Below are 24,123 nucleotides of genomic sequence, written 5' to 3'. Positions count from 1 at the left end.
TTTCTTCCTGTAAGAATTATTTTTAATGGTTTAAAAATGAGCCTGTACAAAACCAGCATTGCCCTTCAGTGCTTCCCATGCGCAGGGCACCCTTAGGCCCCTTCCAACACTATCTCTTCGGCCAGTTGTACCTGAAACCCCTGTGGAGACAGCGTGAGAACAGAAGTTACTTCTCCCAGCCTGGCTGCATGTTTGTTCTCAGCTGGTATGTAAACGTTGCAGGCCCTACTGATGCAGAACAGGGGGAGGGTGGTCTGTTTGGGGTCCTGGAGAGCTGAGCAGGGCAGCAGTGAGTCCCCTCCAGCTGCCCCCCACACCCCGCCCTCCTCCAAAGCCCAACAAGGGCTGGCTCAGCGGCCCCAGCTCTACAGGCAGGCAGGTCCCGGCTTCAGCACCCGCACCCTAGGGCTGGCTCCTCTAACTGCAGGGTCTGCTCTGAAGACTAGGGTTTCGTGCTTTTAAATAAAACGTTCAACAGAGATGACCCACAGTATTTGCATACTGATTTTTTTTTCTCACTCCTCAGAAACAGGCTTATCTAGGTAAACTTCAGTCCTATTTGCTCTGAGGTAACCCTAGAAACCATGTTGAAAGGACCGGAATGTGTCCTGGGACGCAATGGCATCCTCTCTGCCCATCTCCCTTTTCCCAAAGTCAATGAGGGGGATTTGGTCCCAAGAGGCTCTCTCAGCATCCTTCCCGCTGAAACGCCCGAGTCCTCTCCCACACACCTGTCTGACTTTCCCGTTGGAAAGGACATGCTTTTGTTTCCCATTGGCTGTTTAAGCTTCTTGGCTGCAAGACATTTCTGAAAAGAAGCACCGAAGATAAGAAAAGGTAAGACGGACGAGAAAACACGCCTGGGCTGAGAGGGCAGCTCCGAGACCCTGCGCCACCGGCGAGCTGGGCTTCCTGCAGGAGGGCCCGCAGGGGTGTTTCTGAGGCCAGGCCCACACAGTGAGCGCTAAGGGAACCAGAGGGCTCCACACGGGCCTCATGCGCCACACGCCACACCTGCAGCCCCGCCTGGCTCCTTCTGGCACCAACGCCCACGCAGGGCAAATGCAGGCTTGTGCCGGCACCAGAAGGGGTGTTGTGGCCTGCAGCTGCAATTCCCATGGAAGCAAACAGAGAAAAACACCCTTTCAAACCACGCACCAGCCTTTACAGTCTCTTAAAAATATTTTTCTAATTGCTGGAATAGTTGGTGGGTATGTCTATGCTTGGGAAGAAGTGAAGTGAGGGAAGAGACATGCAAAAGGATTCCTAGATGAACCCGTCTTCCCAGCAACGGAAGAGGTCAAAAAACAAGCGCCATGCACATGCTGGAATTCTCAGGTGTATTTCTTACCTTGCCAGACTGGGCCTGCTTATTTGGATCAAACTGGGAAGAAGGTTTGGAGTTGCTGTTTCCTGAAAGGTGAGAGAGCAATCATGTAAGTGAATTCAAACACACCACAGGCCCGTCCCTGGGCGGGGTGCGCACATCCTGGAGGTCTGGGCTGTCCGTTCGTTGCCCTTCCTGACAAGGGGCTTATTGGCTGATGTAAATTCAGGGGGCCTGCTCCCAGCACCGAGGGACAGTGGGACGAGCAGGCTCGCAGACCTGCTCTCAGGAGTCAGGGCGGGTGCTGAAGCGCAGGCCCCTTTTACATTGAGAGACCCGCTCTGGCCTCTGTGTGCAGGACGGCCCACGGGCGACAGCTGGGGCTGAGGGCAGCCCCGCAGAGGACGGTGCGGGTCGCCCTGCCCAGCCTCCTCTCTCGCCAAAGGGACAGGCTGGCAAGGAGGCCGACAGAGTCCGAGAGGCCACGAAAGGCAGTCGGGCCCTCCCTGGCTAAGGGACAAACCAGGGCCTCACCTCATGGGCACCAGGTTTTTTCTCACTATTTAAAAAAAAAACAGATTTTTATTTATTTTTAGGGAGAAGGGAAAGGAGGGAGAAAAAAAGGGAGACACACATCGATGTGAGAAACAAACGTGGATTGGTTGTCTCTCATATGCACTCCAACTGGGGACTGAACCTGCAACCCAGGCACACGCCCTGACTGGGGATCAGATCAGCGACCTTTCGCTGTGTGGGATGATGTCCAACTGAGCCACACTGGCCAGGGCAGGTTCATTCAACAAATAAGATCATTACTGTGTGTGTGTGAGAGAGAGAGAATGGTTTTGGGCACCAGCTATTGCGAGGAAGGGCGATGCCACTTTAGGACGGATGCCACTTGTGGAACCACTCCCGCGGCAGGAGGGCGGTGGTGGCGGGTGGGCGTCCTGTCCAGTCGCTGCTGTTTCTCTGGACTGACCTACTGCTTCCGGACTGGCGCACAGCGCGGGCAGGGCTTTGTCTGCACCTGAGTCGGGCCCTTCCTTTGCTCTCCGGCCACCTCCCACCTAACATGCGCAGACACCCCTCCCAGGGCCCTGGCGCTGGCCTCACCAGCAAAAGCCTTGAAATCCGACTTGCTGTAGTCATATGGTGTGAAATCTTTTTCTGGTGGATCTGGTTCTTTCAGCTTCTTGGAAATTTTGAGTCTTTTCTTCTCTTGTTTCTGTTCTGTGGTCCTTGGGTCACTTGTTGTCCGCTCTCTCTTCTTGGCAGCATTTTCTAGCTGTAGACAGAACATGGCCGTGGGAAGGAAGCATGGAAGTGCGGGAGAGGGGGTAGGCCCGCGGGCCTCCGCTGTGGGCACGCTGCTAGGGATCCAGGTGCCTACCGTATCGTCAAGATGGATTCAGTGATGGGGAGAGGGGTAGGGGCTGGAGTCTGAGCGGAGACTGACACCAGGCCATGTAAGAAAGGCGGGGCCAAGCCTCCCCACGCACTCCGGAGTGAAGGAGAAGGAGGAGAGAATGCTGTCTGCATCGCTGCCCGCCTACTGCTGGTCAGGCTGTACGGCCTACTTACGTAAACACAGCGTAAGCAAACGCCTCGGGGGAATCACGATATAAACTTTTTTGAAGGACAACGAGGCGGGCACTAACTGGCCAGCCAGAATGACCGGGAAGGACAAAGGCATGTAATTCGAAGCACAGGGTAGCCCTCCTGATACTTGGGGACAATCCTGACAATGACCAGGGATATCCTGTTTCTCAAAAGCAAAAGCAGAAAAGCCAGCACGTACTGCAGCCTGCCATCGGACGGACACGGCCTGCTCCGCTGCTGCTCTGCGCTCCCCGGCGGCCTGGTCCCCGGCAGCTGCGAGAGAGAGAGCTGTCGGTGGGGGTGCTGACGGGCCGCCCGCTGCGGTTGCCAGCGGAGGGGCCCTCCCGCTGCTCGGCCTCCTTGGCTGGTCCTACCTCCCTCCCCGGTCTCTGACGGAGGGATGGAAGGCCACCTCTTTCTCAGTCTGACAATGACGATGATGCCCCCAGACCTGCTCCTCTCCCAAGAACCCAAACCCACACACCAACGGCCTGTCTGATGTCTCTCGAGGACGTTTAGCAGGAATCTCAACCACAGCACGACGCGGACCAGAAACAAAACGTCTTTGGCTTCCAATAGGCCCCCTCTGCCACCTCCTCCTTGCATGGCAACCCTGCCTCCTGTACCCACAGTTCCTTCCATTTCCTCACATGTCACCTCAGACTCATCACCAAACGCTGTCGGCTATACCACAGGAACATCCCGTCCTGACCACATCCACCAGCGCCTCGCTGCCATTCTGTCCAGCCAGCATCCCCTCGCCTCCATGGCTGCCGCGTGCCCTGGGGGGCTGCCGCCCTTGCCCGCTCTGCTCTGCTCTCCACACGGCAGCCAGAGCCACCTCCCTAACGTGTAAGTCCGCTCACAGCCCTCCCAGGCTGCCCTGCTCGCCTGCCATGCCGTGCCTGCTGCGGTCCTCGCCCCCGGCCTCTCTCCTGCGTCCCCTTGGCTTCACCACCCGGCACCCCTACCTCTCTCTGCGTGGTGCCTGCGGCCGTCTGACAGAAGCTACGTTGGGGGTTTACTGTCCACTGTCCCTTAGCAGAAAGGCAGCGGCTGCGTCAGTTTTGCTCACTGCCGTACTTGGCACTTGCTCGACTGACTGAACAAACAGGATGGCGTGCCAGACCTGCCCTTCCACACACACATCGGACTGGCTGACTTTACAAGGAAGTGAGTGCTACCTGTTTGCTCAGCTGCCTTCTTCTTGGCAGTTTCCTTAGATTCTTTTTGTACCTGTACCTGGCTTGCCAGCTTCCAGCGGTTGCTGATCTATAATGAAAACAAACAAAACAAAAAAACTCCAAAACTCAGCCACCTAGGAATGCTTTATTTTTTTAATGAGGCGACGCATAGCATACTAGCCTAATAACTACACACATTCTAAGTCATAAATTCCAAATGTGGTGACACAAAAAATAAAATCTCATGCTGCCTTTATTTATAATGCTTGTTCCAGAGGACAAAGTACAACTGTTCTAGGCACTGGGCCAAGTGCTTTCACAGCATCATCCCATTCAGTCCCTCCACAGCCCTGGGAACAAGAGGCCCCAAGAAGCTAAACGACTTGTCTGGAGGGACACCACAGTTAGGAAACAGAGGGGCTGGAACTCAGGGCAGGGCTTCCGCAAGCCTGACATGCTGCCGTGACACGTTTACCTGCGGCATCGGAACACAGCCAGGGGGCGCGGATGCAAGCGGGTAAGGGACGTGTGGCTGAGGAACGTGCCATGCCCAGCAGGGAAGGAGGGGAGGAGGCGAGACCTCCACTGACCCCCCAGTTCTAAAACAGGCTGGCCGCCAGCGCAGGGCTGCGGCCCACCAGGGCCTCAGAGGGGGCCGGGCCACCCGTCTGACCAGAGCAGGGACTTCCTGCAGGGAGGGAAGAGGCTTTTAACAATTAACACGCTGGCTCCCGGGAACATCTCATGGGGATCCAGGGAAGGTGTTTTCTTATTCTTATTCATAATGCTGTTAAAAACAAACCAAACAATATAAAACAGAGTGTTTTAAAATTTAAGCCGTCACCTTCAAGAGCCTTAAAGTAATAGTCGTGTATAAAAATGCAGCAAGCTGTATACTTAACAACTATGTACTTTACTACATGTAAATTAAACCTCAATTTTGAAAAACAAAAAACAGACCAAAAAAACGCCCCCAAAGACCTGTTTCTTACAAGGTTCCCCAATGCTTCTGAGAACTGGATTAAAGTTCTGGCTCGTCTCTCTGGAAACAGTGCTTGTATACAAAGGATTTTCTGCATTCCTTTTCTGGGGGTTCACAGACGGGCTTGTTTAAAACAGAAACCTGGTTCAAAAAATTAAGACGTGCTCCTTTCTCCAAAAGTCTGTCTTAGAAATGACAAATCCACTTACTTCATAGATTTTCGATGACGGATCAAACTTTGCTGCCTGGGAAATGTGAGCATGGTGTTCTAGCGAAGGCAGAAACTGGAGAAATGGAAAGTCCCATTAAATGCTGTAAAAAATGGACTCTGGACCCAGAGTCCAAGGTGCCCAGTGGGGTTTCTGGTTGGTTTCATCTCAGGAGGCCGCGGCTCTAAGTGTCGCACTGGCCGCGGTTCGCTGGCACTCGCGTGAGGCGCTCCTGCCGGGTCCATCTCAGAAGGCCTCGACTCCCCCCGGACCCCAGGGACGACCAGCACACCCTGCAGTCTCTCTGAAGACCCTCCGCTTCCCTTCCAGGCAAACACACTGGCAGCCCTAACGGACTGTCACTTACCATTCTAAATGGGTTTTCAAAGGACTCCATTATGTTCTGGGCTTTTTTCTGTGCAACTGTTAATGGACCCTTTCTATTTTCTTCAGCACTAGGTTCCTGCAGAAACAGGAAATGATCTCTTACACCATAATCATTTCGTGACATTAAGATGCAAGCAAGACAGTAACAATGGCTAACGTCTGCAAGCCTCTCCCATGTATGAGGTGCTAGAATATCCTTATCCTATAGGGTATTTAATGCACTTTTTAATTTTTGTGTTTAGAGGACATTCATTAAAGCTGGGGACAGTGAAACAAGGGAGGGCCTAGGACAGAAGCAGCAAGAGGAGAGAGAGCCCAGCAGGGCTGCTCTGGCTCACGGAGCTGTCAGGGAAAAGGGGGCCTGGGAGACAGGATCGGGGGTGAGCCCGAGACGAGCTGCCGCCACTGCTCCCGTGGTTTCAGCTCTCACGGGCGCCCTGGAGTGTAGAAAGTGCATGCCTGAGAGGGAAGAAGAGGTGGAAGGGAAAGACATGGGCACCTAACACACTTTAATAAATCAGTGGATCTCACCATGCCCTTACACTCTATAAGGTATGTGGCATATATATACGTATATATTTTCTATCCCCACTGGCGGACATTTTCCTTTGCTTTTTTAGAGAGCGAGAGAGAGAGCGAGAGACAGACAGACAGACATTGATGCGAGAGACGCACCAAATGGTTGCCTTCGTATGCACCCAGACCAAGGATCCACAATGGGACTGGGGATTGTATGTGCCTGGACCAGGGGATTGCATATGCCTGCATCCGGCCCAGGGGTGAACCTGCAACCCAGGTACGTGCCATGACTGGGAACTGAACTGGTGACCTCTCGGTTATGGGATGGTGCTCCAGCCACTGAGCCACATGAGGCAGGGCGGTATGTGGTATTACTCTCACCATCTTATAGATGAGGAAGCAGAGGCTCGAAGTGGCTAAGAGAGTTTTCTGGAGCCTTAGACCTAATAAGGGCAGAACAAGGATTTAAACCCAGGTCTGTCTGCTCTAGAACTTCAGATTGTAACCTGACACTTACCTGGAATCTATAAATACGAACCTTTAAAACACTATAAACCTTTACTAGTGATCAGTGAAATTATGCAAAAGAATGTTGCTTTTAACTGGGTTCGTAAAATGTGTGCTATCCGTTTGCTTACTCCGTAGTTCCAGTCCCTGGTGCACAGAGCGCAGGGAAAGCACCGCCTCCCTGAACCTGCGTGGGCCACCTCTGTGCTCCCACGGCCACAAGTGCATGTCCACGTTGTGGGCTGCCCTGGTGTGCACTGCCCTGGTGGCGCATTAACTCTGTGGCCAGCTCAAGCTCCCAGACTTCTTCCCTCAAGAATTAGGGACGCAAGGCCCAGCCTAAGTTTATGTAATTCAGTGGGAGAGAGCGCAGTCTCAGGTAGCGAGTGCTGCCTGGCTGTGCCCCAGTGGCCCGGTGTGGTGGCCTGGCTGTGAACTGCCGTCCTGGAGCCCACCGACCGCCCAGCTCCCTGTCGCCTGAACATCTGCTAGGCCTGACACTTTTCTCTTTCCAAGCAGAGAGTATTCTTGGTTTTCTTTTTCTAGAAACTCTGATGTTTCCCTTCTCCCACATCTGGTGTTTTCAGTATTCAGAGCTTTATCCTTTCACCCCTGGCCATTCCAGCAATCATCCGCCCTGACCAGCAAGTGCACCTCAGTCTTCCTTTTGTAAAGAACATGTAGTTCAAGTCACTGGCCGAACTGAGAAGCCTGCTGGGTAGGACAGACTGGGATAAACTCTGTCACAGCCCAATGCACATTCCAGGAACACAGCCTGGCCCAGCCTGGCCACGCTGTCTCCAGACTGAATGGAGTCACTACCTGTTGGTACTCAGCCTCTTCCTGGAGTGGGAAACGAGCTCGATCCCACTTGCCAGTGCCTGCATAGCCTGCTCTTGATGCTTCGTCAAATGAGCCACAGTGGAGAGAAAAACTTCTCCAAGTTTCCTCTTTTGCATCCAGTGCACCCACGGGTGGGCTGCCCCCCTCAGGGAGGTGTGCACAGGACATGCTCCGCCGCCCATCAGAGGGCCCCGCCCACCCCGCCGGGCATCCAGCGGCTGCACGGGAATAGCGCTGCGCATGCCACCGCAGCCCATGCCCTCCTCCCTGCCAGCCCTGAGTGAGTGTCATGAATACAATTCTTGCTCTGGCTCAGTGGACTGAGCACCGGCCTGTGAACTGAAGGCTGCCGGTTGGATTCCCGGTCAGGGCACATGCCAGGGTTGTGGGCCAGGTCCCCAGTAGGGGGCGTGTGAGAGGTAACCAGCCGATGTATCTCTCACACATCAATGTGTCTCTCCTCTTTTCATTTCTCTAAAAATAAATAAAACCTTAAAAAAAAAGAAAAAGATTATAATCCTTCCTGGAGGATTTCTTTACACCGAGCTCAGAGAGAACGCTTCACCCACCTCTCACGGACCCCACTGTCCAGAGGGGCAAACCGTCTCGCGTGCTGTCTCCACGCCAACCCCACTGCCGCTGGGTGTACTCGCGGCGTTAGTCACAACGGCGGAAGCAACCCTCCAGGCATCGCCACCCCCCAAACCCCGGCAGGTCTGCATCACCTCGCTGCCACGTCCGCGTTACTCACGCTAAATAAAGTGATGACAGCGGAAGCGATGAGGCATTTGGAATCCAGCAGGGCCTTGTCCTCGCCTCCCTCCTCAGGGAAGAGGCCGGCCTGTTTCTGCGTGGGCACGGGCCCTAGGGGGCGGCAGCGAGCCTGGTCAGAGCCCCTGGGGGTGGGCCGGACGCCGCCCAGCCTCCTGGGACTCCTGGGGCCTCCACATTACCGTTGGTCGGGATGATGCGATAGCCGTCAGAAGGGGCGTGGGAGCAGTCGTGAGGCCCGAAGAGAACATTCTCCAACCTCTGCATCAAAAAGAAACCAACAGGCAGCAATGAGGCACTCGCAGGCCACAGGCGCTTCTGGCGCAGTGTCAGGCGCTGGCCAGGGGGGGCAGTTCGCTCGCACTGGCTTGGACTGGTTTCCCCCACAGGAAGAGGCGGTAGACGCGTCACCCTACCTCGGGATTGGGCAGCGGTCCACTCTTCTTCACGCCAGCTGCAACTTCAGACTGCAGGAGGGAAGCAGAGACAGTGGCAGGCGAGGCCCGGCCGGCGGGCACACGCAGGCCTTCCCCGGGCGCAGGCTGAGGGCCTTCACTAGACTGCGGTTTTCAGGAGCCCAGAGCCTTTCATGCCTTCATCTCTCCCAGTGCCTGGCACTGAAATTACTCAGTGCTCAATAACTGCTTGCAGAATGAAAGAATAAAACCCTTTATCACAACTAGGCACAATACAGAAGGACTTCAGAGAGCCTGAAAGATTCTCCTCTGGTAACAAGGGTTTCTCTTTACTTGAACAAACTGTGGAGCTAAGAGATTTTAACAGGAAGACTAAATGTGTTTATCCCCAGAGTGTCTTTTTTTTCACCTCAAGGCCAACAATTTTAAGTCTCCCTGAAGCAAGAATCTTCCAAAAATTACAAACATGATTTAGTACATATTGATAATACTTCTGAGGCAACACATTAAAACTATCCCAACACAACACAAACCAAACTACCTGAACCTGTAACACTGACACAGGAGCACGCACGCAGACAGACACGCACATGTGCGCACAGGTACCTGGGCAGCATACACTCACTCAGAGACAGGCGAGCTGTATTTTGGTTGGATTTCCTGTTTCCATCTACATTTGTCTAAACTCTAGGCTCTCCTTCGCAGACGCAGCATTTTCTGAATCCCCCAATTCTACCCAAAGTTCTCCTGTCTTCCCAGTTACTTGGGCTTTATATTTGGAGTGAGCTTTCTTTGACTCCAGTTCCATTATCTCCCAATCCACGAGCCACTCAGAGGACACCTCTACAGCACTCAGCGCAGCATTCAAGGAGAAATGGAAGCCATGTTCACCGTCAAGTGTCTCTCCTGACAGTGCTCCTGCACCTGCCCGTCCCTTTCCATCTCTGAGGCCACCGCACTCCTCGGGGCGCTACCACTCATATGAGGGCCATGGCCAGGCTTCCAAAACGAGCTCCCTGCCCTGAGATCCCCACCCCCTTCTGTCCCACCAGTTAACCACCTCTGAACGGGTAACTGGCCCAGTCACTAGACATTGCTTGCTGTTGGATTATCAAAAATAAGGTCCTAAGAAGGATAAGCTCTAGCCATGACTATCACAAAGATGACGCACCCACTGAATTTCCTAACCCTACAATCTCCTCGGGTGTTTCCAAACGGAGAGCAGGCCGTGTATGTAGGAGACTACGAGGAGGAAGATGCTGACAGACAGAATGGGCCTGCTGAACACCGTTGGCAGAAGGGCTTCCCTACCTTGAGCAGGGGCATGTCTCGCGCCTGCTGGATTAAAAGGTGCATTTCGTTGATCTGTTGCCGCACGAGAGGTGGCACAGGGTTGCAGCAGGCTATGATGCCCTGAGGTTCCCTGGAGACAAGAACACACGCAACTCGTCGCTTAGGAACAGAGACCTCCCAGGCCTCTGGACAGGAACAATGGTACATGGGCCGGACCCATGCACTACAGCGAAGGGGAGAGGAAGGTGGCAGGGTCCCACCAGAGCAGCCCGCCGGCCAGCGCCGCTGCTGCGCGAGAGCTGGCGGGCAGTGCCGCGGCGCAGCTCCTGTGCAGTTCTGCAGCGGGGCGGCCCCAAGAGTGTGAATTTAGGTTCTGTACTTGTACTTCAGTTTACATCATAAAACATTCACAACCATGAGATGCCTCAGTTTGGAAGAAAGTACAGATGAGAAAGTCCCTTGGGAGCGGATGCCGATGCCACAGGCTCAGAGGCTCACACTGGACTCAGCATAAGGCACAACCTTGGACACGTTCCCGTTTGGAAGGTTCAGCTCCTAAGAGGCAGCCCGAGGGCACACACTAAAGTCCTTGGACGTGCAAGCTTCCTCAGAGCGCTAATCTTCTCTGAGTCAGCCTTGAGGTAATGACAATCAGAGAAGCTTGGCTCTGAAGGGCAAAACTTCTCTACTGAGAAAGTCAGAACATACTAATCGGTTCTCAGACTCACTTAGGCAGTTCTTCGGCTATCTTTAGCATCATGTGGTTTGGCAGTACATATCTGGAACAAAACACACAAAGGGTGAACCGCATTAAATTCAGCCAGCCAGTTCCATTAAATGTAGTAACCCAGGGGAAAATGTAACCAACTTCCAGGGTGAACAGAAAAAGTCTGTTATTTCCTTGTTACCAGGCCTGCTCAGTCTAAGAGAAATAGTAAAAGAACCTCTATTCCCTCACCCATAACTTTCGTCTTCCCTCCGAGCGGTTTTATCCCTCCAGGCAAACAGCAGCTTGAAGGCTGTCAACTGCTGTGTGTTGAGATGCTTCTTCTGCTTCCTGTAGAGTTCAAGGTAGGACTCGTCGGTGAAGATAGGTTTGATGAATTTCTGCAAAATGTTACAGTGTATTCAACATCAATAGGAATCAAAATGGCGCCTTGGGCTCTTCAAACATTTGGCTCTTTTCATCAACGTAAGAGCAGAGGAAAGAACGAGGACCTCATCGGAAGGAAGAGAGGCCCAAGTCTGTGCGGCCGGCGAGGTTTTACCTTGAGGCAGATGTCCCTGCTCCGCTGCCACACCACCTGCAGCTGCACGGGTTGGCCGTTGCCTCGCTCCCACAGCTCCAGCCTCATCTTGTCATAGATGTAAAGCAAGTAATGGGTGTCGTCCCGGGCGTAGTTGAGCATCTCCTCGGGCAGAGGCCTAGAATTGCAACATAGGACACTTTCACTAACTTCCCCTAGGAGCAGCAATGTAACGTGTCTGCTCTGTAGGTGCTCAGACTCACTTGGCTCCTTTTGCTATCAAAGACTCCCTCACAGCCAATACAATAGTTGTATCAACCTTCCCTGCATCTTACTATGACAAGCCAGTGCTTCCCTGCTGAGTAGAAAAGGCAGCAGAATAATGATGTGGTTGAAAGTAAGGGCTCTCTCGCCCTGGCTGCTGTGGCTCGGTGGACTGAATGCTGGCCTGCGAACCACAAGATCACCAGTTTGATTTCTGGTCAGGGCACGTGTCCAGGTTGCAGGCCAGGTCCCCCCTTGGGGGTGTGCGAGAGGCAACTGACTGATGGGTCTTTCGCACATTGTTCAAATTTCTCTCCTCTTTCTCCCTCTCTTCCCTTCTCTCTAAAAGTAAATAAATAAAATTTTAAAAAGAAAATAAGTTTTCCTAGGTTTGAGCCTTAGCTCCAGGTATCTGACCTCAGACAAGTCACCTAAGCCCTCTGAGTCTGTGCTCACTTTCCGTACCTGTAAAATGGAAAGGCTCCTCTTAGGCTGCTTTGAGAACTACACAGGAAAACATCCCCACAGTTCTGAGCTCAGTGTGTGGCACATGGCAAGGGTTAAATAACAGCTTAGATTTTGACTTTTAGATTTTGTCAATTTCCATCTTCTATTTGGACTTTAGATTCTATTTAGAAATTCTGGCATGCAGAACTGGAGAAAAGTTTAGTGGCTTCTTTGGACAAGAGCTCTGCAACCCTAGAGAAAAAATGACCCAGCTAAGCAGGAAGTCCAGAAGTGTGGCAGGGCCCCCTCACTGTCACAAACCCTCACTGCAGGCTACATCAGCTCCATGCCTCGGGCTCTCTCACACCTGCGGATGACCCCTCTCACACACGTGCAACCACCCCTACTCGGGAGGTTAGGGTTTCAAACGAGACTGGCACGGACGGAGACTGACATAGCTCATCTCCTTCAACCACTATTCCACAAAGCCCAGTGTGACACAGCGCTGTAAGATTCCATGCTGGCATAATACTAAAACTTCCAGTTTCACTTATGCCAGTAACAACAGCTCAACTCCAGACTCAAACAATGTTACAGGCTGAACACAGGCCCCCACAGATGAGGTCAACGAACACCCACACCTCCTGCACCTTGAAGCAAACTGACCGTATTCTCCAATCAGCCAGCTGGTACTGCTTGTTTGATTCCACGTTGCAGTAGAGTTTCAGTAGATGGTCGAGTGAGTGCCTGCCCAGGTTAAGAAGGCGCGCTGCCTGGTGTGTATCAAACATGTTCACTACGTACAATCCGAAGTCTTTCTGCAGCCATTCTATGTCTGAATCGGCACCATGGAAGACCTGAGAACAAAATCAGAGTCATGCTGTCACTATGGGAAAGGCCATTTGTGCTCTGACGTGAACTCTGCCTCTAGGTTATTAGAGCAGTGGAATTAGAAGCCAGAAGGAAGATTGAGATGGGCTGAGTTCTAAATGCTTCTTTAATTTGGGCCCCAGTCTTCTACACTCCTAATTGCGCACTCTTAATGTTTCCTAACAGCCAATGACTCTAAGAAAACAGCTCTGCCTGCTTCGGGGGGAGCCATTAAGCTCACACCGTCCTGATGGCACAGGCTTACTGCAGCAGCCATTAAAATGATTTAACATTCTTCTGGGTGGTAATGAGCTAAGTCTTAGCTACTTTAACGGGGGTTTAGAAACAAAAGCAGTTTAGTGCACGGTGCCCTAGTGTAGGGAATTACAATCATTTCTCTTAATTTTACTGGTCTGTGTTGGAATAATGCAATGGTAAACTGAAAAGCACTTAAATCTTGCATTCACAGGCAAGAGCTGACAAAGGCTGGCTGACCTTGACAATGGCTGGGTCCGTGAGGCTCTCGTTGAGGATGTACATGTCACTTCGAAGCTCCAGGGTGTCAACGACGAAGTCTTCTGTGCGGGTAGAGATCTGCATGAGGCAGGTCAGCCCGAGGAAGCTCCGGTAGGAGTGGTGCTAAGTGCACGGAAGAGGGGATGGGAAAGAACGGATTTACTGGCCGTTTCTCCACTGACTTTGAAAAGTCAGTTACAAAACAAAGTGTTAGGATTAAGTACTTTTTTTGCCAAAAAAAAAAAAAAAAAAAGACTTAAATTAGTATTAATTTTGTAATTCTCAAGTAGGGGAATTGACAGATAATATAAAAATTTCACAAGTCATTTACTAGTTACCTCCAAGTCTACAGCAAATTCTTGACAATTCAAGAGCTTTTCGTTGAGTTCCACTAGTTCGTCCAGGGAGGATACAAAATGGCAGGGTGTTTCTTCCACAGGTCGATATAACTGGGTCACAGAAGTCCAGGTGGGAAAAAAGAGGAATATTAAGAATCATCCCTCACTAAAGCACAAAGTGAATTAAGAGTTCAAGAAATGACCCAAAGTTATAACTTACTATTTTAAAGATGTTTAAGGAAAGCCAATATGACATCAACCGATCTAGTTATTTGGCTCTTCCCGGGCTACTCTGATACCACCCACAAACCAGGCTGGGCACTGACCTGCGGCTGTGGCTTCTGAAGGGCTAAATCTGGTGGAGTGAAGTGATCTAGTTCATACTGATAAGGATGTGCAAATCTGAACAAATAAGACAAAAAAACCCTTTTTTGGTTAATTCCATGGTTGGGAAAAACTGCATTAATCCAATTTGTAAAAACAAATGAGAAAAGGTCATTGTGATAATATTTTCTCTCTATAAAAAGCATCATTATTTCAATGGTATTCAAATGCATCAAAAAAAAATCAATTGATACTTGCTTGCCCTTAAAGTTGGATAATTAAAAATCTTTTTCACTTATAAAGACTTGAGCACTTATTTGCAAAACTCTGTGTGATGGAGGGTGGGGCAGACATGGTTGTGTGTCGAAGGGTGTCTCCTTTCTGTTCCTGTGTCATCTACTTGTATAAAATCCTGAGTCTCTGTGGGCCTGAGGGCGGGGCTGCCTCGCATTACCTTTTTTTCTTTGTAACCTGTGGCCTCACAATGCAGAGTTGGGGCTGAATCAATGCTCTGACTGACTGGCTATATGTGAGAAAAAGACCACTATTAACCAAGTTTTCATCACTTTTTTCCTTTATTCTGAGGGCAGAGCCTTTTTGTCTGTTTTAAGCAAAGTTTTTCCAAAATGCTTATGCTGCCAGTGAAAAATGCCCTTTCCTTACTGAATTTATTAGTGAGCCCAAGCTTACTGTTTAAGTCCCCACCTAACAAGAAAGACAGAAGGTACAGAGGAAGGAGAACTTTACGAAAACGTGGGTCAAAGTTCCGGCTCTGTGGGATGTCAGCATCTCTAACTCGGGTTTCCCAGGTGCGCAGCAGGAGGGGAGCACCTGCACCGCAGGCGCTCTGCACACACAAGCAGCAGAGCAGGTGACAAATCACCTTGGTTCTTTGACACATTTTACGAAAGTAAAACAGTGAAAGTGTGGCATAAAGACAAATGTGACATAACTGTGGCCTGAAGGGAGTTCAGACAGGCAAACACTTACACGTCCTGCTCCACCTGCTGGGTTCTCTGCTGATGGATGAAATCCGCCAGAGCAGGGGGGACGTCCAGGTCCTCAGGACGGTCCTGCGGGCGCTCCCGCCTTTCTTTGGAGAGCGCTGGAGGCCCAAGCAGTGACAAAACATCACACAAGAGGCAGAAATGTTCACCTGCAGGCTAATGTTTCTCTTTGAAGAAAAAAAGATGGGAGGGGACCTTCTCCCCTTTATTTGTTTTTGTCAGGCAGAGTTTGCATGACTTACCCTGAGGGAGTGGTTTCTGGGCGTTGGGCTTGATGAAGATTTTAGGACGAAATGGCGTGTTAGAATTGTCAATCTTCTCTCGGAATTTAAGCTGAGGCCGGATGATGTTTTTTGCATGAAGCAGCCGGAAAGTTTCAGATTTTGTTTTTTTGTTATATTCTCCCGCCTATGATCAACAAATACAATTTTTTATAACACCGCAACTTGACAAATTGAAAATAAATCCCAATTTCTGCCTTCCAAGGAGAGAAAAGCATTCCGAGCGCCATTCATTTAAGAATATGTGTGTGAGACTGGCAGGTACAAAGTTGAGAACAGGGTGTAATGAAGGTGTGTCTGTTTATGAGAATGAGTTAGACAGTGGCCAGTTCTGCATCCAACAAATTAGAACAGAAATGAAAATTAGAATGGGCGAACGCGGACATTAGGTGCTCTAGTGAATGTGAAAAGCAGCTCTCACCTTCCGGTTCCAGCTGGACACTATTGTTTTGGGGACCTGCAGTCCTGCAGGAAGAATAGGCTGTTGATTCTTATTCACACCTGATGCTTCATCCAGTAAAATACCCTAAGAGTAGAAGAGCTATTAGCTTAATATCTTCTTTGAAGGGTTAAAAGAGCTAATTACCTAAAAATTTTAAGAAACTATTCAGAGAATTGTAAGTGAGAATAAATACATTAAAAAAGCAGATAATTAAAGCATTATCTATTCAAGGGGACATATCAGCCACTCCCACCCCTTGTTCAACTCCCTTTACAGTTCTGAATTGGGCCAAAATCCCAAATCTGATTTAATAGTGTAATGTGGCCCACTAAGCTAATTAAAAAGACCCTAGGCTGCATACATTAGACAGAGAAGGGTGGTATTTACAATGAGAGCGAAGGGTGTACTGATGTGCTTTGTGCTGTAGAAGCAGACGTGGAGTATTAGGTGGGGCGCCACTGACACAGAGGTGCACCCAGGTGACAAATGGTAGCACGGCAGGGCGTGCAACCATAAAATATGAGAAACCACTGAACTGTCTGTGGGCAGTCAGGCTACAGAAGAGATGATTTTATGGGACAGGAAAGCATGATTTAAATATCTGTAGGACCTTCCTGGGCTAGGTTTGTTTTCGACAATCTCTGCATATTTCTGTAAAGAACATTCTGCTGCGGAATTAGGGATAGGCAGTAAGCTAGATAAGTGATCCACATATCTTTCCAATCATGAGTTAGGGTGTTTAGCAGATTGTGAGTAACAGTAAAAATAGACTACATTTTGGTTGGGTCCTGCATCCAGGGGCCTCTTTGCTTGCAATACAAACAGGATTTGCAAATTTGGAAGGTAGATTTACAATGAGGCACTTTAAGAATAAGCTTCCTTGCCCTGACTGGGGTGGCTCAGTGAGTTGGGTGTTATCCTGCAACCTGAAAGGTCGCTGGTGTGACACCCCATCAGGGCATGTGCCCGGGTTGCAAGCCAGGTTCCCAACTGGGGGCGTGAGAGATGCGACAGATTGATGTGTTTCTTGCACATCAATGTTTCTCTCCCTCTCTTGCTCCCTCCCTTCCCCTTCTCTAAAAATAAATAAAAATCTTAAAAAAAAAGAAAACAAAAGGGCTCCCTCTGGGCAGTGGTATTTTGAGGTGATATACTTGAAGACAGTTTGTTATTTTGGTGGGGAAAAGTCAACTATTAGAGGAGAGGAATGTTATTGGCAGGAAATGCTAAACTTCCTTTTAATTTCCTAATGTGCTTGGGTTTCTTTTCATTGTTTGATAACATAAAAGCTCTTCATTTGTTAGATTAAGGGTAAGGTGCAATACTCACCACTCTTTCCAAAATAACATCATTGGTATCAACAAGTAAATCAAACTTGTCCTCCAACTCAGTCACTTTACTTCGATCCTTAATGTTGCTTCGGCACCCATGGTACTGCATTACCTTGCTCATGCTAAGGACAAGAAAACCAAGATTAGTTCGTATACTTTTATTCATTTGTTTACAATCTGGGAGAAAGCTTGAAAGGCTTGGCTCAGACCATGCCCAATACTTTATGGTCAAACTTGTACTCTTACTAAAAACATTGTGTGGCTTTGGACAATTCACTAAATCTCACTTAAACTCATCTGTTAATTGAAGGGGTGGAAGAAGTTACCTCAAAACCGCCTTTAAATTCTAAAAATATGTAATACTATATAAATAACATACTCTGCAGTCACTGTTTTAGCAAGAACTCTAAAACATTCCCCAAATATGTCATACAACAGCTAGACAAAATCATGGTGTTGTCTGTCCTAAAACACTTATTAGAAAGCTAAAACTTGTTACTTTGTAAGTTGTATAAGAGAATCTTGGATCTAGGTTTTCAAGTCCTACATTAATTCAAAAAGATTCATTGTCTGTAGAGGCAAAAGTCCATATATTTTAAAAGTTAAACTCAAAATTTACCAAGTAGTGTCTCCCTAATCAAAATCCATTGTTTCTTTACATTTCCTACCTCTTTATATCACAAAAAATTATGGTAAAAAAACCCACACAAATTTCAGGAAATTACATATATATTTTTCTTTACAACTTACTTAAGCATGCATGAGTTTTAATGATCTATATTCATTTCTTTCAACATGAACCGCCCCCGCATCCAAGCATTTAGTACTTACCACTGAAGCAGCCTATCTCCCTGTGTTTCACAAAATGCCTGGAAGCCAGGAAAACTTCGGTAAAAATCATACTCATCGCCGCACTGTGGTAGGCCCCCAGATGCTTTGGTGACTGCCACGACTGACCCAAGAGCAAACTGTCAAAAACCAGAAAAACAAGCCTGTTTTAAACATGGATCCCCATTCATTCAGAGACTTTTCCCCAATATCTACTATATATAACACACTGCCAGATGAAGAAGATGTGCAATCCCACATACTTGGTTAGTGTGGATTTTACCCCAGGCCCCGAGAATACAACACTGGACATGAAACCAAGCTCTGGAGCTTCCATTCTTGGGAGAGTAGGGAGAGAAAGAACAAATACATATATAATATGACTAACATTTGAAGTGGCCTGCGTTTGAATCTTGACTCAGCTACCTATTAACTGAGATCTTGGTTACGTTATTTTATTTGGACCTTAGTCTCCTACTCTGAAAAATGGACATAATAAAAGTGTCTACCCTATAAAATTGAGAGGGTTAAATGAACTAGTAAAATCACTTCAGATAGTGCTTGACACATAAGTGCTATTATTACTATTACTAGTCAAATTCAGATCCATGAGTTTCTTACAGAAATTTATTTTTGTGTTTTCATTTGGCCAAGCATCTCAAAACTATATAAAGCCCTGGCTGGGTGGCTCAGTTGGTTGGAGTGATGCCTTGTACACCAAAAGGTTGCAGGGATGATCCCTGATTGGGGTGCACAAGGGAGGCAACAAATCAATGTTTCTCTTTCTCTCTCTAAAATAAACAAACATATCCTTGGGTGAGGATTAAAAAAAACCATAAAAACAATATGAGTATAGTCTATATCCTTTAGACGACCAATTGATAACGGCTACCGCCCACCACTGGATTGACATTTATTGTTCAGTTACTGCCAAGTAGTCCTATTTTAATGGTGTGGTAATGAGAAAAAAATCTGAAGTGGCTGTCAAAGATGAAAGATGGTTGGTGCTGCCCTAGTGGGTGTGGTTCAGTGGCTTGAGCACCGGCCTGTGAACCGAAGAGTCAATGGTTTGATTCCCGGTCCGGGTGCATGCCTGGGTTGGGGGCCAGGTCCCCAGCAGGGGCGCGCGAGAGGCGGCCGAGGGATGCATCTCTCGCACACCGATGTCTCTCTCCCTTTCTTCCTCCCTCCCTTCCCCTCTCTTTAAAAATAAATATTAAAATCTTCTTAGAAAGAGCACATCTAAAAAAAAAAAATATGGTTGGTTATGTGAAGGCTAAATGACTTCACTGTGAGTTACGTAATAAATGTTTTCCCTGAAAGAAAACAGGGAAAGGAAGCGGGAACTTGACTGTCGGTGGGGTACACTGTAGCTTGTAAGCCTGACCGCTCCCAGTCAGGACCCTGGCTAGTGGTCCAGGAACTACTCAAGCCAAAGAAATGAATTTGTAATAGCACCTGCTAATAAGAAATCAATGAGTGAGTGGAGTTTTGGGGAATCTGTACCGCTGACTTACAAATTATTTTAGTTTCATAGTTTTGTAAAAGCATGAGGCATTTAAACTTAGTTTTAATATTTGTTCCTACATGAGCAGCATTACATAATTTTTTAAAAAAGATCTTTACTTATTTATTTTTAGAGGGACGGGGAGGGAGAGAAAGATCAATGTGAGGTTGCCTCTTGCCCACTGAGGGCCTCCAGCCTGGAACTCAGGCATGTGTCCTGCCTGAGGATCGAATCCGCGACCCTTTGGTTTGCAGGGCGGCACTCACTCCACTGAGCCACACAAGTAGTTTAAATGAACACTCTCTACATTCCTTCGAGGAGGCATGGGTACAAGTGCTATGGTACGTAGCACAGAAAGATCCGGCGGCAACTTTAACGGGTGACGTTAAACACAGGTTTGGGGATTATGTAGGGATGGAGCTCAGGAGAAGAGGAAGCAGAGGCAGGCAGGGGAAACAGAAAGCAGCCAAGCCCTTCCGGAGAGTTGGCTGGGTGGCTGAGCACGGGGCGGGGGAGAGGTCGCGAGGGCTGGGACTTCGGGGTGACAAGGAGGCCCTTACCCCTGTGGAGAGGGCTCTCCACACTTGGGGTTGCATGGGCTCACTTGGAAAAACAAGGGCCCTGGGAAGCGGGGCGACCCTCAGTGTCTGCGTGGGACCCCATCCCCGAAGGATGAAGTGAGAGAGATTGTGCCCGGCACCTGGGGCTCCTCTCAGGTGCGTGCGAGGCGGGGAGGGCGGCCGCCGACAGGGCCCGTGACTGCTTCTGGCCGGCCGCGGGCGGCTCCCGGCGCCCCCTAGACACTAGAAACTTACCTTCACGAAGCTGTCTGCGTCCGGAAATCCCGGCAGCACCATCTCCTCGTCGGACTTGGCCTCACTCGTTGCGGATGGGGCCTTGGGCTCCCGGGGACTGGGAGGCGCCATTTTTTCCGTCGGCACGGCTTTTCTCGCGAGAGTGCCTCGGTCGGAAGCGACTTGCGCGCACCACGCATGTGCAAAGGCCGTCTCCGTGGGGACGGCCTTGGAGCAGTGTGAGTTGCGCTGTCATTCTTGAGCTGCTCTCCCCACCCACCGGGTACATTTTTCTTTAACCTCGTACTTTATCATCCCAATAACCCTGTGATTTAGGGTGGGACCGGGAGGATCCAATTATCCTCATATTTAAAGCCAGCTCTTCCCAATCTCTGGTGTGTGTCCCCTTCACCCCTCTTGATTCTGGCCCCTGCACTTATCGCCTCTCTCCATCATCCATGCTTTTCCTGGCTACTGGTTCATTCCTAACAGCGTCCACGCTGGCTGGCATCTCTACTATCCGAAAAAACAAAACAAAACAAACAAAAAAACCCTGCTCTGCTCCACATATCCTTCCAGTCACCATCGCATTTCTCTTGCCCTTTGTAGGCAAGTCACTGCAAAAAGCATCTAGATGTGAGAAGGGAGCTCAGGAGTTAAAGATTTTGCCTTAGTTGCAAGGCCTAAGCGATCAATGCAAAGCAATGATTGGAAAGCTGCTATTCCAGGAGCTGCGATGCATGACCTACACGACTCCAGGAGCGACTCAACCTTTGTGCCCAGGGAGATGGTATCCCAGTTGTTGATGAACAGAGAAAGAAGTACTAGGAAAATCCGCCTGGCACTGCAACTCTTGTTCTATTTACCTACCCTTTCTTCTTTTTATAGAAAGATCCGCTTGAGATGAGATGTTAGGATGATTTTTGAGAGTACAGAATCTGCCGTCATCTCAGATGGTGGGCATCTGAATAAAGCACCATGAAGATTCAATCTTTGTCTCTATTTATGGTTCTGGTAGTGACAGGCAGCATGGACATTTCATATGCTCCGGCTGTACTTACCTCCAGTTTCCTCCAACTCCTCCAGTCACAGGTTCCCGCTTACACTGCGGGAGCCACTCATTTGGGTACACAGTGGGAACTCAAAACATTGGCTAACTGAATGCCTGGAAGAGCTCTTGGTAAGAGGGATGCACTATTAGGCAGCTCAGGAGGTGGATTTGGGAAGCTCAGTGGGTATGTCCTCTTGCTAAGGCCAGTGGTGACACACCCTTAATACAACTCATTTGGCTTAGTGTTAAATAAATGTTAGCTGTAATCATTACTCAGAATGTCCTATTAACAGGATACTGGTTTTTCCCCATTTGTGTACCCAGGCAGAACAGGCTAGTCTAGTTCATTTTAACGACTAATATTTTTGAGCACTTATTTCATATGGTTCAACCTAATGCCATATGTACTGCGTGCTTTACAGCATGGATCCCCACCCCAGGCCGCGGACCCGTACTGGTCCTTGGCCTGTTAGGAATCAGGCCGTATAGCAGGTGAGCAGTGGGCAAGCCAGCAAAAAAAGGTGCCCAAAAGGTTGGGGACCACTGCTTTACAGGGTATCTCTCATCCTCAAAACCACCTTATGGAGCAGATCATAGTATTACCCACTTTAAGCGAGGGAAAACAAGGCTCAGATTCTGTTTTAAAACCTTACATGGTTCCCTATCGTCCCCAGCATCAACTCCTTGTTGTTGAAATGAGACTGACTTCAGCAGTCTGACCCCACTCTACTTTCTAGCCTCCTATTTAGTTCCTATTATTCCTCTTCCTATTGGTCCTTTTGCTCCCCACCGACCACTGAGGCGGTCATGCTGAACTATGGTCCAACTGTGTGAAACGTTAAGTATCAAAACTGGCTGAATACCTGCAATCTAATATGGTGCAAGTTAACATTTGCCATTTCTGCACCATATGGTGCCTTTAGCCCTCTTCTCTGAGAACGTCCTCACTTGCTTCATCTGACAGCTTGTGCTCATCCTTGAAGACCCCTGGCAGATGTGCCCCTTTCTGTGACTCTACTGCCTCACTGCTCAGCGCGGTCAGTCGATTCAGAGCCCCACTGTGGGATGCACCCTCTACACGGCTCCCGGCCACTCAGTGTGGCGGAGTTACGGTCCGCTCCTGCGTGGTGCCTTCTCTGCCGCATTTCCGGCCTGTGAACACCCTGAGGAAATGAGCTAGGGCATGTAGGTCCAGGATCCGTCACAGTCCCTAGTACTAAGTTTAATGAATGGTGAAGGAATAACTGCTTCCTTTATGAGTAATTATGAATAAAAATCCACTCATACATGTTTTTAAAATTCTGTTGTCATTTATTGGCACAAAAATTATTCAGATACAACATGGTGTCTAGACATGGCTACACTTTATACTTTGTGCACTTAATGTTTTTTTTTGTTCATCATTCCCAACATGTACGAGGCCTTCCCTCTGTGTTCAGCACCTCCATGGCAGCACTTAACACGCAGGGCATTCAGACCTCACTAAAAACACACCAGAACCGTGTAGGCCACTCCACTGCACTTGACCCCCTTTTGTGCATTTGCTCTGCCTAGGCTGCCCAGCATTCGGAAAAAACTCCCCTCTGAGTGGTCTGGGTCTTGGACGGAAGTGTGTTCGTGGCAGCATCACAGGCGAGGCAGAAGACAGGCCTCTTCCCACCCATTGTGGCCCATCCTGCAAATGTTGTTGCTGGACCAGTGAGGTAATGGGTTGGGTGAAAGCGATGAGGTCAGCTTCTCCCGCTTCCTTACCGTCCAGGACCCTAAGACACACCCTCACGACCTGAGGCTCCTTGACTGCGCTGAGTTTGCTGGACTCGTGTCGAGAGGATCGACTAGGCCATTCTGCTATCAGCAAACGCGTAGGCTGAGTTGTGAGTTAAGTCAAAACCCGTATTTCTAAAGTTATAGATCTTCTGTTCCCCCAAATCAATGGCTTGATTTATGTAGTATTACTGTGTTTACTGTCCTGGGAACCAAATCAAGCCTTGTGTTTCTGACAATATATTCTTCAACAGCAGCTAGAAAATTGGTTCAAACCAACTTTTACTATACAGTAGTTCTTTTCATTTACATTTTGAAATATTTAACAAAGTTGAACTTTCTGACCACCGTTTCAGTTGAGTGGGAGCATATACCAGAGCACAAAAGGCTCCAGAGAAATGCTGTGGGCACGTCCGGGCCTCCAGTCACCAGAAGGGACACCTAAGAAGACAGAAAGAAAGGGAATATGTTAATAATTTGAGCTTCTTCAAAGCTTTGCGCAGATACATTGAAAATGGAAAGACTAGGGTCTGACAACCCCTGGGACATCTGCTGAGCTCTCCCACCACTAATTGTGCAGGACACACTCATCGCTTCCCGTCAACGGCGGGGCCTGCTGTGGTCCCCGAAGGACACCCCCTACCGCCCCGTCCCTCAGGGTGCTGCCTTCAAGCGCGCCTCAGGCAATTAATCAAAGCAGACCCCAGAGTGGTCCTTGATGTTGCAATCCCAGAGCATAAATTTGTCTTTTCATCTCCTTCTCTCTCTCTCTCTCACTGTTCTGGCTTCTTTTTTCTTTGTACTCCCTGTATCTTGGAACTGACAGCAAAAGTCCAAAATGATCCACCCCTGCCCCTGCCTCCGAAAATAAGGAGGCCTCATTCTTCTAAACTATTTTTAATGCAATTTTAACTTGTTTTGCAGAGAGAAAGGCGGTGGCGGGGGGAAGAGAGAGAGAGAGAAAGAGAAAAAGAAAGAAACATTGATTTGCTGTTCTAGTTAATTTATGCATTCACTTATTGATTCTTGTATGCACCCTGACCAGGGATCAAACCTGCAACCTTGGCATATCGGG

At 49.1% G+C, this 24,123-nt stretch overlaps 2 protein-coding genes across 2 annotated transcripts in view; both read right to left on the bottom strand.

The window, feature by feature from the left end:
• On the bottom strand, nucleotides 1-20,397 carry EXOSC10 (exosome component 10). Its single transcript, XM_054579753.1, has 25 exons — nucleotides 20,255-20,397; nucleotides 17,936-18,072; nucleotides 17,103-17,226; nucleotides 15,753-15,857; nucleotides 15,293-15,458; nucleotides 15,034-15,148; nucleotides 14,046-14,121; nucleotides 13,720-13,830; nucleotides 13,361-13,504; nucleotides 12,662-12,852; nucleotides 11,306-11,462; nucleotides 10,996-11,144; nucleotides 10,766-10,816; nucleotides 10,056-10,167; nucleotides 8,745-8,795; nucleotides 8,511-8,589; nucleotides 8,309-8,421; nucleotides 5,669-5,764; nucleotides 5,302-5,376; nucleotides 4,111-4,198; nucleotides 3,126-3,199; nucleotides 2,441-2,612; nucleotides 1,352-1,413; nucleotides 732-808; nucleotides 1-140 (listed from the first exon to the last, which is right to left on the bottom strand). The coding sequence occupies exons 1-25, from the start codon at nucleotides 20,363-20,365 to the stop codon at nucleotides 110-112; spliced, it is 2,667 nt and encodes an 888-aa protein (XP_054435728.1). The 5' UTR covers nucleotides 20,366-20,397; the 3' UTR covers nucleotides 1-109.
• A 2,177-nt stretch (nucleotides 20,398-22,574) lies between these two features.
• MTOR (mechanistic target of rapamycin kinase) overlaps nucleotides 22,575-24,123 on the bottom strand; it is a 111,576-nt gene continuing 110,027 nt past the window's right edge. Inside the window, exon 58 of the mRNA XM_054579749.1 lies at nucleotides 22,575-23,489. Within this exon, the coding sequence (XP_054435724.1) occupies nucleotides 23,474-23,489 (16 nt within the window). The 3' untranslated portion in view covers nucleotides 22,575-23,473. The remainder of the gene's footprint in view (nucleotides 23,490-24,123) is intronic.

The sequence above is a fragment of the Pteronotus mesoamericanus genome, unplaced genomic scaffold (genome assembly GCF_021234165.1).
Source record: "Pteronotus mesoamericanus isolate MK-2021 breed Mesoamerican mustached bat unplaced genomic scaffold, CSHL_Meso_final contig_557, whole genome shotgun sequence".
In the NCBI taxonomy this organism is placed as follows: Eukaryota; Metazoa; Chordata; class Mammalia; order Chiroptera; family Mormoopidae; genus Pteronotus; species Pteronotus mesoamericanus.
Note: the sequence above shows the minus strand (reverse complement) of the source record. Positions and strands in the feature narration are given on the sequence as shown.

What these genes read in the sequence shown, in the direction of transcription:
- EXOSC10 (XM_054579753.1), bottom strand. Translation starts at nt 20,365, where the DNA reads ATGGCGCCTCCCAGTCCCCGGGAGCCCAAGGCCCCATCCGCAACGAGT. An exon ending in GGAGATAGGCTGCTTCAGTG is followed by an intron (nt 17,227 to 17,935) that starts GTAAGTACTAAA and finishes TCTTGTCCTTAG; the next exon opens with CATGAGCAAGGTAATGCAGT. An exon ending in CCAACGGGAAAGTCAGACAG is followed by an intron (nt 141 to 731) that starts GTGTGTGGGAGA and finishes CTGTCTCCACAG; the next exon opens with GGGTTTCAGGTACAACTGGC.